General features: G+C 41.4%; 2 protein-coding genes across 2 annotated transcripts in view; one reads left to right on the top strand and one right to left on the bottom strand.

Annotated features, from left to right (window-relative positions):
- Nucleotides 1-15,217, top strand: part of IL1RAPL1 (interleukin 1 receptor accessory protein like 1) — a 654,536-nt gene that overhangs the window by 91,781 nt on the left and 547,538 nt on the right. The window lies entirely within an intron of this gene.
- On the bottom strand, nt 302-4,741 carry LOC102967132 (transcription factor SPT20 homolog). Its single transcript, XM_042975202.1, has 3 exons — nt 3,202-4,741; nt 2,697-2,772; nt 302-1,076 (listed from the first exon to the last, which is right to left on the bottom strand). Exons 1-3 carry the CDS (start codon nt 4,739-4,741, stop codon nt 302-304), a joined length of 2,391 nt encoding a protein of 796 aa, XP_042831136.1.

Consider the following 15,217-nt stretch of genomic DNA (forward strand, 5'->3'; position numbering starts at 1 on the left):
CACATTTTACAGATAAGGAACTGGAGAGTCACTTAAGAAACAGGTTTAAGGTTAGTTAATTGCAGAGCTGGGATACTGACCTCATGGTGGCTAATATCAAAGTCTATTCATTTTGTTTTTCATTAAATCACTCCACTGTCTTTATTTAAAAAGCATAGGGTTGGGCTTCTGTATGGTTTGTTTACCTAGCAGTGTAAAACACTGAGACATCAAAGACAAAGATGAAGTAAAAAGTCAGAAACCCTTTGCTTCAATGTTGTTTTGTTTTGTTTAAAAGAGTGAGGGAAATGTAATGCAAGATCTAGGATTTTGGAGTGGTTGGTGTGCCTTTCTTCATTTTACCTGTTGACCGATTTGCTGTCTGCTCGCTAGATGGATGTGGCTGAGCTGTTGGGGCGGCCACTGTTGTCAGAGCCCCTGGGTGTGGCAGAATTCTCAGCTGTACCTGCTGCTGGGACTGCAGCTGTAAGGCAGAGGACAGCTGCAGTGTGTGCTGAGCGCCGCTCTGCTCAGGTCTTCTCTGGCTCTCCACACAGCCAAGTGGAGACAACACAGCTGCCTGCAGGGGCTGCAGCAAACTTCCTGCTCCAGCAAGGTTAGGGACAACAGCGTGCTGAGCAGATAAGGCTGTTCTCTGACTGGTTGACCCTTGTGCACTTGAGCCCTGTGATACTGGCCGCTGAGGATGAGGAGCTGCGGGCTGCTGACTGGAAGCTGTAGGTTGTCGAAGTTGTTGTTGTGGGATCAGCTGATAGAGCCACTGCTGCTGAGGCTGTTGCTGGGTGTTCAGTTGCTGGGTGTTCAAAAGGTATGAACCTTGTGGAAGCTGGAACATGCTTACTGGCCTGACACTTGGGGCATCTTTAAAAAAAAACTGAGCACCTGCTTGAGAAGGAGCCTGCAGTGCCGGGGGCCCTACATTTGGTGGCCAAGATCCTGAGGGCAGGTTACTGGGCTTGATTCCCGCAGGAGCTGTGGCCCCAGTGGTAGAGCCCTGCCCAAGGCTGGAATCCCTTGCCCAAGCCTGGACTCCACTGACAGGGCCCACCACTTGGATGATGTTGGGGCCAGCAGAACTGACTGTGGACTGGGTGGCCAGGCTTCTTTGTGACGAGCCGGTAGTGGATATGGTGGTTTTAGGAAGTATACTAACTTGAGTCACTTGCGCAGAAGATTTCTGGGACTTGGCCGTGACCTGGGCGGACGGGCTTCTTTGTGATGAGCCGGTAGTGGATATGGTGGTTTTAGGAAGTATACTAACTTGAGTCACTTGCGCAGAAGATTTCTGGGACTTGGCCGTGATCTGGGCGGCCGGGCTTCTTTGTGATGAGCCGTTGGTGGATATGGTGGTTTTAGGAAGTATACTAACTTGAGTCACTTTCACAGAAGATTTCTGGGACTTGGCCGTGATCTGGGCGGCCGGGCTTCTTTGTGATGAGCCGGTAGTGGATATGGTGGTTTTAGGAAGTATACTAACTTGAGTCACTTGCGCAGAAGATTTCTGGGACTTGGCCGTGACCTGGGCGGACGGGCTTCTTTGTGATGAGCCGGTAGTGGATATGGTGGTTTTAGGAAGTATACTAACTTGAGTCACTTGCGCAGAAGATTTCTGGGACTTGGCCGTGATCTGGGCGGCCGGGCTTCTTTGTGATGAGCCGTTGGTGGATATGGTGGTTTTAGGAAGTATACTAACTTGAGTCACTTTCACAGAAGATTTCTGGGACTTGGCCGTGATCTGGGCGGCCGGGCTTCTTTGTGATGAGCCGTTGGTGGATATGGTGGTTTTAGGAAGTATACTAACTTGAGTCACTTTCACAGAAGATTTCTGGGACTTGGCCGTGACCTGGGCGGACGGGCTTCTTTGTGATGAGCCGTTGGTGGATATGGTGGTTTTAGGAAGTATACTAACTTGAGTCACTTGCGCAGAAGATTTCTGGGACTTGGCCGTGACCTGGGCGGACGGGCTTCTTTGTGATGAGCCGGTAGTGGATATGGTGGTTTTAGGAAGTATACTAACTTGAGTCACTTGCGCAGAAGATTTCTGGGACTTGGCCGTGATCTGGGCGGCCGGGCTTCTTTTTGATGAGCCGTTGGTGGATATGGTGGTTTTAGGAAGTATACTAACTTGAGTCACTTTCACAGAAGATTTCTGGGACTTGGCCGTGACCTGGGCGGACGGGCTTCTTTGTGATGAGCCGGTAGTGGATATGGTGGTTTTAGGAAGTATACTAACTTGAGTCACTTGCGCAGAAGATTTCTGGGACTTGGCCGTGATCTGGGCGGCCAGGCTTCTTTGTGATGAGCCGTTGGTGGATATGGTGGTTTTAGGAAGTATACTAACTTGAGTCACTTTCACAGAAGATTTCTGGGACTTGGCCGTGACCTGGGCGGACGGGCTTCTTTGTGATGAGCCGGTAGTGGATATGGTGGTTTTAGGAAGTATACTAACTTGAGTCACTTGCGCAGAAGATTTCTGGGACTTGGCCGTGACCTGGGTGGCCGAGGTTCTCTGTGATGTGCCGGTAGTACACAAAGTAGCTGTAGGAGCGCTGGAAACTTGAATCAGTTCCACAGAGGATTTCTGGGAAGTGGCCATGACTGGGGTGGTCAGGGTTTTTTGTGATAAGCTGGTAGTAGATATGGTGGCTTTAGGAAGTATACTAACTGGAGTCACTTCCACAGAAGATTTGCAGGACTTGGCCATGACCTGGGTGGCCAAGGTTCTCTCTGAGGAGCTAGCACTGGACAAAGTAGCTGTAGGAGGCATGTTAACTCGAATCACTTCCACAGAGGATTTCTGGGAATTGACCGTGACTGGGGTAGTCAAGGTTCTTTGTGATGAGCTGGTAGTGGACACAGTGGCTGCAGGAAGCATGCTAGCTCGAGTCGCTTGCACAGAGGATTTCTGAGATCTGGCCATGGCCTGGGTGGCCAAGGTTCTTTGTGATAAACTGGTAGTGGACAAAGTGACTGGAGGAAGCATACTAATTTGAATCGCTTCTGCAGAAGGTTTCGGAAAGTTGACTGTGATCGGGGTGGTCAGGGTTCTTTGTGATGAGCTGGTGGTAGTCAGGGTGGCTGCAGGAAGCATGCTAGCTTGTTTCACTTCCACAGAGGATTTCTGGGAATTTGCTGCGACCTGGGTGGCCAGGGCTCTTTGTAGAGAGCTGGTGGTAGACAGAGTGGCCACAGGAAATGTACTAATTGGATTCACTTCCACAGGGGATTTCTGGGAAGGACTTGGTGGCTTAGAAGCTGGAGCAGGAGATGGAGATTTAAGAAAGGTGCTTCCCTGCCATGGAGTAAAACTGTTACCTGACCAAGTCTTTCCTGAGCTTGAGGGAGGTTTGATGGCTGGAGATGGATGGCTGACTGCCTTCCCCAGGACTGAAGACTGAACAAACACGATCTCAGGCTGTTCTGTTTCTTTCCCTGGAGGCAGCTGGCTGAGGCTGGCTGAGCCACTGGAGCTGTGTGACACAGTGACCGGACATTTGGCCTTCTGCTTGACCAAGACCTGTGACTGAATGACTTCCCTCCCAGCATCACTCTTTGACCTAGGCAGAACACTAGTTGAATGGTCACCTGTGGAGGAGTGCAGAGGGGACGCCTGTCTTTCATGTCTGATTTTTTTACGTACCCTTCTTTTACCAGAGATAAGTGGGTCATTAAGTGACTGCATGAAGGCTGGCTTTGTTTGAGACTCATCGCCACCTTCATATCCAAATTCAAAATCATCTTTTGCCTCGTGGGCTGGCCAGTCTGTTGGTTGTGACTCATCATATTTGACAAACGTCTCCCATTTAGCATATTTCTGCACGTCCACTTCAGAAGGTACAGCCAAGTCACAGGGTCTCTGTTTCCACGTATCTACATAATTCCGCGGTTTAGAAATTACGAAGTCACAATTCTCACTTGTTGTACTTTCTCTGCTTTTTTTGTAAGAAGGCCATACTCTCAGCTCAGGAGGAGGTGGACGATGAGACAGCTCCTGCTGCCGGTTCAGGGAGGGTGCAGAATACCTCTTGAAGCTCCTTTTCATGGGGCCAGTGTTCATCTTTTGCTTGTTATAGAGCAGCCTGTTTGCAGTGCAGGCTACTGATACAGAAGGATCAAGACACAGCGGTTCGGCCGTAGCTAAGATCAGCTGGCTCTCCAGCAAAAGCCTGTCTTCCTGGGTCCAGGTCTGGTCATCGCTGGTCATGGACTGCACGTCGCAGGCTAACGTCTGCATCGTTGGCCGCAGGAGAACATGCCTGCTCGCGTAGCCGGGAGGTTCCCGACTGCACTGCCTGTAGTCCCGTACCTGGGCTATGACACACCCAGAGTGAAAAAAGTTAACCTGAGATTTTTCCAGGAGATCCACCAGAGCAGGAGGTAATTGTTCAGCATCCAAGTATTCGAGCAACTCCCCTTCTTCATAAGGCAGTCGAATGGTCTCCGAATAGGATCCATTTTCGCCCTCGAGCATCAGCGAATATCCCTCCTTTCCTGGGTATAGGTTGACCACTAAGCACCGCAACGACTCTCTCCTCAGGAGCTTCTCCAACAAGTTCACGTTGCTTCTTAATTCCTCCGTAGCCTCAGGCTCTTTCCCGCATTCCTCCACATATAGGTCATAAAGTTTTTCATCCAGAGATGCTCCCCCACTCGCTGAGCCTTTCCTTTTAGGAGGCCTTTGCTGGGCACTGGCAATGATATAGTCCGCACGGTCCAGAGCTTGTTCTAAAGACTGTTGCATCGTGGGGCAACAGGGGCCCTAAAAAGAAGGGAAACTGCAAGTGCCTTGATGAGCGGGATAAAAATAGTGTCTCTGATACAAATGTTTAGGTCTGCAGAATGTCCCAACTCCACACTGGAGCCACCAGCCTAACTTCAAAATTAATACCAAGAAACCCGCCAGCAAGAAAACAAATCACAGAATTCTTGGCAGTCTCCCAAAATACCTGTGTCTGTACAGGCCGTAGCCTCTGTACTGGGCCTTACGTCGTTGCCCTTGGCTAGGCCGGAAGTTGACGCGGAGGGGTCAAGCTACATAGCCTCAGTGCGCTTGCGTGCTGCCTCAGGCTGCACCTTCCGCGCCCCCGATGGCGGGGTGTTCAGTGGTCTGCACTTCCTTTCGTTTGTGCACTTCCTGTTGTGATGCCTGCGCTTCCTCTTGACAAGTAGGGCCCGGAAGCCATGTCTAGTCGATGCAGTTTTATGGGATAATGACAAAAACCATTTCTAGGAACTGATTTGGTGTCATGCTTTTCCCCATTTTCTTGTCATAAAATAAAGAACAAAGAAAAATTACAAATATAATTATGACCTATGTGCTCTCCTTTTCCCCATAAAAAGATGTATGTGTGTTCAACCCGCAGCTGCTTTTGAGAATGGATTACAAGGGAAGTTGTACACTGAGATTGAGACAATAGGATCAGTAACAAGTTACTTTCCATGTAGGAGTTAACAGTTTGCTTGGTGAGGCAAACAAGTAATCAGATAAATAGAATACACCACAGTCTATAGACTTGTGGGCAGAGTGGTAAAGGAGAGGAAGTGCTAAACACGGAGAAGTGAGACCAACTATCTCCAAAGGAAATGATAGTTGAGCTTTCTTAAAGGGTGAGTAGAAGTTATCAGACAAATAAAAGGATTCAAGTCATGGAAATTCTGGAGTTAGGAGAGAAATCTATATTGGAGCTATGGATGAGGATGTTGTCAAAATCTATTTGAATTTATTTTCCAGAGAGTTCCCACCAAGAGTCAGCCATATTTCAAAGTTATTCAAAATACAATTTATCTAATGCTCCAGGAACTTTAGAAAGCAGGCATTTTTACCCTCTTTTTTTCCAGTGAAGAACCTGACATTCAAGCAACTTAAGTAATAGGCTGAAGGTTATAAAATGGTAAGCAGTTGAGGCAGGAAACAAATCCAAATCTCTGACTGCAAAGTCTAGCCTCTTTCCACTTCTCTAGGAAACTACCCCTAAAAACAGAGGGGCATCTGGAAACATTGATAGGGAATTTGCTGATAGATGACCAATAGGATGTCATCTTAAGATGACATGCAAATTTTGTGGGGTTTTTTTTTGCTAATGTAAAACATTAAATTACTCGTTGTTACGCAAAATTGATCATTCATAAAGACATCCCATTAAAACCAGTCATGGATAAATAAATACCCAAGAATAATGAAGAAATTGTTTAGGAGATTAGTTCAGGAGATGGATGAAACATGTGATGGGAATTAAAGAGTATGCTGATCAGGATGAGCACTAAATTGTATAGGGTTGTTTAATCGTTATATTGTACACCCGAAAACAATATTACACTGTGTGTTAACTATACTGGAATTAAAATAAAAACTTAATTTAAAGAATAAGTAATGGCAAGGGATTTGCCTTACCAGATATTAATTTAATTATATTAAACAGTGTTTCCTGGTGTATAAATTTCACGGGAGATAAGGTGAACAGTTGGATATCTAAGAAATAATTCCCGAGACATACAGAAGTTTGCCATACAGCAGGAGTGGCATCACATGTCAGTGGAGGAAAGATAAAGCTTTCACTCAGTGGTGTTCGTAATAAAGGAACCTGTTTGAAAAAACAAGCTTTTTTTCTATGGTACCATTTTTGTAAATATAAGTCAATGATGAAACTACACAAGTACTGGAAGAAAATACTGAAAAATTTTAAAATATTTATAATTGCAGCATAGAAAAGGTCTTTCTAAAAGTCACAAAATCCAGAAGTTATAAAATGATTGATATAATTATTACAAAGAAATAGTAGCCAGTCTTCATGTCAGTCAAAATAAAATTAATGACAACAAACTGACCAAAGATATTTGAGCTAGAAATCAGAATACATAAATATCCTTAATATAAAAAGATCCTACAGCTCTGCCATACTATTTTTTATTCTCTGTTCTTTTTTGTTGTTGTTGTTCCCACCAGTTATTTTTACACTGATACCACTATGTGATTTTACTCCTCTTTTATCTTACCTCGATTTATACTGTTAGGTCAGCTGTAAATATTTTAATTCTCACCTATATGTTAATGAATCAGGTTACTCTCTACTCCTTTCTTCCTTCTCTCTGCATTTTTTAGGTGTGTTATTAATACTTCATCAGAGAAAATAGCATTTATTCGTTATTCTTACGACGATAATACTTAATACTGTGTTTATTTTAGTACCGGAACTTCAGTTAAGTATGCTCACTACCAAAACTTCTCCAGATCCTTCTCTGTCCTTACAGTGTAACATTGTCCATTGTAACATTGTAACATTCTCTATTTGTAGGAAGCATTTATATGTACAATATTTCCTGACGTTCTTTTTTTTTTTTTTAATGTTTAAAACCTTGCTGGTAAAAAATCTTGGCTCATACTCTGTCCTTTACATTCTTGAAAATGTTACTCTGCCCTTGTTGGGCTTTGTGTTTTCTTTTTTTGTAAGTGACTTGGCCTTTTCTCTGAAGGTTCAGAGGATGTTATTTTTATTTTATTTTATTTTATTTTATTTTATTTTATTTTATTTTATTTTATTTTATTTTATTTACAGGATGGTTAACATACAGTGTTATGTTATTTTCAACTGCACAATTTGGTGATTCAACAATTCCATACATCATCCTGTGCTCCTCATGACAAGTGTGCTCCTTAATCCCCATCATGTATTTCACCCATCCCCCCCCCCCACCTCCCCTCTGGTAACCATCAGTTTGTTCTCATTAGAGAAAAAAAGAATCGTTTGTTTCTTGACTTGTCTCTCTCTTTTTCTTTCCCTTGCTCTTTTGTTTCTTAAATTCTACATATGAGTAAAATCATATGGCATTTGTCATTCTCTGACTTATTTCACTTAGAATATACACTCTAGCTCCTTCCATGTCTTTGTACATGGAAAGATTTCATTCTTTTTTATGGTTGAATGATACTCCATTGTATATATATACCACATCTTTATCCATTCATCAGTCGATGGACACAGGCTGTTTTCATATCTTGGCTATTGTAAATAATGCTGCCATAAACATAGGGGTGCATGTCTCTTTTTCAGGTAATGTTTTGTATTTGGGGAGGGTAAAAGCCCACTAGATTATAAGGTAGTTCTATTTTTACCTTTTTGAGGAGCCTCCATACTGTTTTTTCACAGTGGCCGTACCAGTTTGCATTCCCACCAACAGTGCAAGAGCGTTTCCCTTTCTCCACATCCTCACCGCCTGTTGTTTCTTGTGCCTTTTGTTTTAGCCATTATGACAGGTATGAGGTGACATCCCATTGTAGTCTTTTGAAAGTTTATGTATTTTGAGAGAGAGAGAGAGAGCGAGAGAGCGCATGCATGCACACCAGGGAGGGGCGGAGAGAGTCAGAAGCTTAACTAGCTGAGACACCCAGGAGCCCCCATCATAGTCTTGATCTGTAGTTTCCTAAAGATGAGTGATAATGAGCATCTTTTCTTATGTTTCTTGGCCATCTGGATGTCTTCTTTGGAGAAATGTCTGGTCATGTCTTCTGTCCATTTTTATTATTTTTATTTTTTTTTAATTTTTAATGTTTATTTTATTGTTGAAAGAGAGAGAGACAGAATGTGAGCAGGGCAGGGGCAGAGAGAGAGGGCCACCCAGAATCTAAAGCCGGCTCCAGGCTCTGAACTGTTAGCACAGAGCCCAACGTGGTCTTGAACCCACACACCATGAGATCATGACCTGAGCCGAAGTCGGATGCCTAATCGACTGAGCCACCCAGGTGCCCCTCTTCTGTCCATTTTTAAGTTGGATTGTTTGTTTTTGGGGTATTGACTTATATAAGTTTATTTATATATTTTGGATGCTAACCCTTTATCAGATGTGTCATTTGCAAATATGTTCTCCCATTCTGTAGGTTGCTTTTGTCTTTCGAGACTGCTCTGCCAGTGCAGAGTGTTTTGTTGGTTTTAAAGCATAATGGTTTTGATAAGGTATTTCTTGGATTTAACCATCCTTTCTCTTTTTTGCCTGTTATGTGTTGGGTTCTTTTAATATGTAAATCCAGAGTTTTTATTTCAGCAAAGTTTTCTTTGAGTGGAGTCTTAAAACATTTATATTCCTTTGATTTGTTTTTTTTTTTTTTCTTTCCTTTCAGGGATTTCAGTTATAAGTATGCTGGATCATCTATTTGTGTCTTTTCTGTCACATTCTTTCTAAACGTTTTTGTATTTTTTTTCTCTTTTCTATTCTATCCTTTATAAGCCTATGTTAATGGTGGTTATACCTGTTCTCCCTTGGGAACTCTATTAATTTACTATTGCTGCCATAACAAGTTACCACAAACTTAGTGGCCAAAAATAAAACCCATTTTTGTTTTCTTACAGTTCTGTTGGTCAGAACACAGGGCACACTGAGCTTTGGGTCTCACAAGTCAAGAGTCTAGGTTGCCTGGGCCAGGCTTTTAACTGGAATATCTGGGGAAGAATCCATATCAAGTGGTTGGCTAAATTTAGATTCTTGTGGTTATAGGATTAAGGTTCCTATTTTCTTCCTGATTGTCAGCCAGGGACCACTCTTATCTCCTCACAGTTGCTCCTATTTGTTGTCAAGTGTCTTCCTCCATCTTTAAGCCAGTGATGGCATATTGAATCCTTTTCATGCTTCAAGGGTCTCAGACTTCCTCTTTTGCTACCAGCTAGAGAAAGCTCTATGCTTTTAAGGGCCCATCTGGAGAATATGGAATCATCTTCCCTATTTTAAGTTATGGTGCCATATAACGTAACGAAAGGAGTAATAAGTCTTATATTTAAGCATGCTGAAAATTAGAGTGGGTCATCTTTCACTGGCCATTTAAAAATTCCGCTTACCACAAGCACCTTGCAATTTAGTCCTCATTCATGTTCTACCTCTCCTGAATTTGATTAGCTCCTGTTTCACATTTCCCTGAGATTTGTCATTTTCTTTTTGGAGGTTGTTTTTTTTTTTTTTCAATTTTATGATTCATAGTGTTTTTCTAATTCTGCAATCGCTTATTTAAGTATAAAATTCCTTTTGGGGTATTGTGTTAAAATTTTCCTCTGCTGTGTGCAAGTGTGGATGTGTATGTGTGCAGATGTGGGTTTTTTTTTTTCAGTTTATTTATTTTGAGAGAGAGAGAATGGGGGAGGAGCAGAGAGAGGGAGAGAGAATCCCAAGCAGGCTTAGCACTCTCAGCACAGAGCCAAATGCATGGCCTGAACCCATGAACACTGAGATCATGATCCGAGCTGAGATCAAGAGTCGGACACTTAACCAACGGAGCTACCCAGGCGCCTCTGTGTGCAGATGTATTTTACAATGGTTTTACCTGCTTAACTGATACTCAATGGCTTTTTGCCCTGAACCAGCAATAGAAGACACTTTTGAGGTGGCTAGGGCAGGGAGATCACACGGCTTACTTCATTTCATATTTCAAGACCACCTTCATTTGCTGTTATTATCTACACACATAGATTTTATTGTTTTTATTGTTGGTAGTGGTGGTAGTAGTTTTTAGAAAATGGTCTTTTCTTTCACAAGTCTGGTTTCTTATTCTTTGACAATATCTTGGTTTATTAGAGCCCTTTATTTTTAGGCAGCATTTCCTCCCCCACCCTTCACCGTTAGGTTTCAAAGGACACATTTCCTCTCAAAGGTACCGCACTCTCTTCCTGAGAAGGGATGACCACTTCTGGTCATATGCTTTTTCTATGCCTCTTTCTTGCTTGCTTGCTTGCTTGCTTGCTTTCTTTCTTTTTCAAACATTTATTCATTTTTGAGAGACAGAGCACGAGTAAGGGAGGGGCAGAGAGAGAGGGAGACACAGAATCCAAAGCAAGTTCCAGGCTGTGAGCTGTCAGCACAGAGCCCGACGTGGGGCTCAAACTCAAGAACCATGAAATCATGACCTGAGCTGAAGTCCGACGCTTAACCGACTGAGCCACCCAGGTGTGCCTATGCTCCTTTCTTTTGATACCTCAATAACTGGTGGTCTAATCTGCCTGGTCCCAAAGTGTTTCTCAGTATTTCCTGTCTCATAATTTAGTCTCAAAAACTGTCTACAAATTAACAAAAATAAGATCAGTAACCCAGGAGGAAAGAAGAGGTCAAAATGATCAAAGAAGGAATATAAATACCACCTAAGTATATGAAAAGACATTCAGCCTTACAAATAATAGAATTGTAAGTTAAGACTAAAATAAAAGACCTGTTTTTACCTATTGTATTGCCAAAGATGAAAGCACTTTAGAGCTTATCTTGTTAGCTACTGGTGTGGGGAAACAGACAGGTGTTACACATTGTTGTTGAGGGTCTTAACTGGATGAAATCCTGTGGGCAGCAAAGAACCTGGTACCAGGATCTGACCCTCGATTTGGCTTCAGGGTAGCTGGGGATCATAGGTGAGAATTTTCCACTATTAGCATATACTCATTAAAAATTTACTTACTTTTCCATTTATTTTGAAAAAGTGCAACATTTCCTCTGTTACTTCCTACACTACCAGGGCACAACTGTTATCTATCAATCGGGGTAGCTGTATTTCATTCTGAGTACCACTTTGTAACATAAGAGCACTCAAGCGGGAATGAATAGCGAGGACAAAAACCTAGGGAAATTCTGGCATTTAAGGGGAAAGGAGTGAATGAATAGAAGCACAAAAGGAAAACCAGGAAAAGGCCCTGTAATAAAATCTCAAGATGAATGGACATAAACATTATTAAATGTCATATTGTGCTTGAGCCAGATAATGACTGAAAGTCGGGAGATTATTGATAACACTAGTAACAACATTTTCTGAGAAATAATGGAGAGGAGACCGAGACCATAGTATAGAAAGGGATGAGCCTGTGTTGAGAAAATTAGAATAGTTTACAATATTACTGAATGATTTGTATTAGTGAAGGGAAAGACTCCCTCTGTAAAATTTCTCAATAATGCACTGAATGGATCAGGTAAATGTAAACATGCACAATGATAGTATCAACAATATCATTTTGGAATTTCAGGAAAGGATGTAAACCTTCATGTAGATTGTTATTTGACAAATGAGAAACTAATGTACCCAAGGCCACAATGCAAATTAATGACTTATTCGTGTTATGTGCTTTATACATTGTAGACATAATAAGTGGTAAATAAAGACATCAGTAACTACAAGGTCAAATTAGGCAGCAATACTTCGTACAGTTTGTATTCCAAATAAATCCATATTAGTAAGGGAAACCAGAAGCGGAAAGCAATGTAATAGTTTTTTCAAATTAGCCACCAAGGTAGTCCATTGCAATTGTATTTAATAGACTAGTGAACAGAAGGGTTTTGAGAGTGGGAATGATTACAGTGCTGTTGTATCAATTGTGGCTTCAAGAAAGCACTCAAATAAAAGATGTCCAGTTAATCGTTATGATATTCTTCATGTGTGTATGAAGAATAATGTGGGAAGGCCCTGCATTCTGATAAGACTGAATATAATAGGATTGAACTCCTCCATTCCATAAGCATTTTCCATCTCTGGCTATTATCATAATGGACTTTTTAAGGAAGAAGCAGATATTATAATTGGAATTCATGCATACAATAAAGCCATTTTCAATTCTTTGTGACAGTCATTTCATATGAGAAGAGCATGAGAAATAACCTTATAGTATCGACAGCTAAGTAGGTTTGACAGCTGACTGTGGCAAAGTCTCCTGTGTAATTATTCCACCTATCCTCTGGCTAGGGATAAATGTTTTGCATGTGACCCATGCTTCTGAAAATACTGAATTTCAAAATGAATGTTCCATGAACACAGCTGTTGACAACTGCAAATATTTAACCATCCAGTTCTAGAATCTCATTGGTGATTCTTCCATCTAAAACCAAGGAAAGAGCAAAGCTAATAAAGGGCAAGGCCTCCTTTATTGCTGTTCTATTTATTTATTTTTCTCCCTACTGCTGCACCTATGGATACTTTCCACTTTATGCCTCAGGTCAACTGCAGGTCCTTCTGGCAATACTATGAGACAAGTTTAACCGAATTTCAAATGTATGGGACTTCAGTCCCAGAAAGGGCATTCTGTTTATATTGAACTTTTCTATAAAAATGAGTAGCTGGATCTGGAGAACAGAAATGGAAGAACACTGCATTCACAGTAGGATAAGGAGACTAAATATCAAGGGCTATCTGATTTATCTCTTTTATGAGGTACTGCTGAAAAGGAGATTAAGCTTTTAAAAAGTGGTGACCTTGGTATAAATTCCATATGTAGCCAGTGGTGAAATATTATGAGTAATGAAGGCCATATGAAATAACATTGGGCAGAAGTGAGAAGGTTCAAGACATGTAGTGAGGTTGACAATCATCTAAGGGATGAAGCCATCACTGCACATCACAGAAACAGCAGTGATACATGTTAAGTAGCTGTTTGTCCATTACAAAGTATGTTTACATTAGGATGCTCTTTGCTTCTCACAGCAAGGATAGGAAATTAATTACCTTTATAATTTTATGATCAGGTAACTGAAGTTCAGAGAAGACTAGTTACCTGTCCGTAATCACACAGCATGTTGGTGGCTTCTTCTGCCCATGCAAGCCTCCTCCTCTTGTATTTTTTTTCATATTTGGGTAATATTAGTCCCACTTGTGTTTTGTTCTTAACACTTTTAATCATACCTCTAACAGGACTGTATAGCATTATATTCTGGCAATCAGAGTGTAGAGGATTTTCTTCCTACATTCTTTGTTGACAAAAATTTTTTACTACAATTGTCACATTGTAAGCATGTTTATATTTATAAAGAAATAAAAATTATTAGACCTTTTTTTCTAAAAATGTCCTATTTTTGCCAAGGAAGGTTATCAGTTTGCTGGCATTTAAACCATTGGTTCTTTTAGTGAATTGTAGGTGATCCAGATTAATGGCTCTTCTTTCTAGTCAGAAAAATCTAAAAATTACTATTGATTGAAATTGATATTAAAACTGCATAAGAAGTATTGAAAAGAAACCAACTGCAAAATTTGCATGTCATATAGAATAAAAACGTCTCTCCCCAAAAATGTTTGATTCTGCCTTTAAATTAAACTAACTCACTGTTTGATTCTGCCCTTTTTTCATTGTAGAATATCAGTAAAAGACTTTCCTCATAGATAAGAATATGCAAAAGTGCCTTAATTTATTAAACGTGTGGTGTTTATACATCGTTATTTGTACTTTTTGCGAATACATAACTATATAATTTGCTTATCTTTTTTATTTTACCTCATGAAAGACTTTCAGGAATTTATATATAATGTTGATTAAACACTCAGATGTTTGGGGGTGCCCAGGTGGCTCAGTCGGTTAAGCGCCTGACTTTGGCTCAGGTCATGATCTCACGGTTTGTGAGTTCGAGCCCCGCATCAGGCTCTGTGCTGCCAGCTCAGAGCCTGGAGCCTGCTTCGGATTCTGTGTCTCCCTCTCTCTCTGCCCCTTCCCCACTCATGCTCTATCTCTCTCTATCTCTCAAAAATGAATAAATGTTAAAAATTTAAAAAAACACATACTCAGATGTTTGTTGCCTAAACTACTGTAGTGGCCAGGATCTAGTTGGTTAAAACAAATACATTTCAAATAGTTCATTAGGGGACATTTAATATGCAAAATGGGTTATTAAATACGGTAGAAGAGCTGAAATGGCATAACACGAGGCATTCCAGGGGTTAGCAACAGTGGGAAGCCACGGGCACCCCTCTGTCTAGAGGGAAGAAGAGAGGAAGGAGGTCGTACAACCAATTCCAGAACCTGAAATGACAGATCCTCTCTTGGAAAAATTCACCTTTGAACTCAGCCAGTAGGAGAGCCTGGTAAATGGAGCACAACTTCATGCGATGAAGTGGTGAACAAGGCAGATTAAACTCCTGCTCTCATGGTACTTACACTGAATGGAAGATGAAATATATACCTATACACAGAAATAAAATGAAGGAAATATCAATTAGTGATCATTGATAGGATACATATAAAGCAGAGTGGTACAGTTAAGACTGTGAAACCTTTATTGTTCTCATGGTTTTTGGTATTAATTTTATTTTTTAAACATTGGATTGAAATATCATTTACCTTAATTATTTTGTCTTTGGTACCCCCTCACTGTCCTCATGCTAGTTTTGTCGGGATGACACTATAACGTCTGAAAGAATTCTAGCTATTTTGCTTGAGCAGTTCGGTGAATGGTGTGGCTATTCGTGAGATATGGGAGGCCAGGGGAAGAGTAGATTTGAGAG

Source organism: Panthera tigris, chromosome X (assembly GCF_018350195.1).
Source record: "Panthera tigris isolate Pti1 chromosome X, P.tigris_Pti1_mat1.1, whole genome shotgun sequence".
Taxonomy (NCBI): Eukaryota; Metazoa; Chordata; class Mammalia; order Carnivora; family Felidae; genus Panthera; species Panthera tigris.

Excerpts from the sequence above, each read along its gene's own strand:
- LOC102967132 (XM_042975202.1), bottom strand. The coding sequence starts at position 4,741 with ATGCAACAGTCTTTAGAACAAGCTCTGGACCGTGCGGACTATATCATT. Across the intron at positions 2,773-3,201 it reads TGTGGAAGTGAATCCAATTA|TTAACATGCCTCCTACAGCT; the intron begins GTACATTTCCTG and ends AAGTGATTCGAG. Across the intron at positions 1,077-2,696 it reads GCCACCCAGGTCATGGCCAA|TTCTGCTGGCCCCAACATCA; the intron begins GTCCTGCAAATC and ends GTCCACAGTCAG.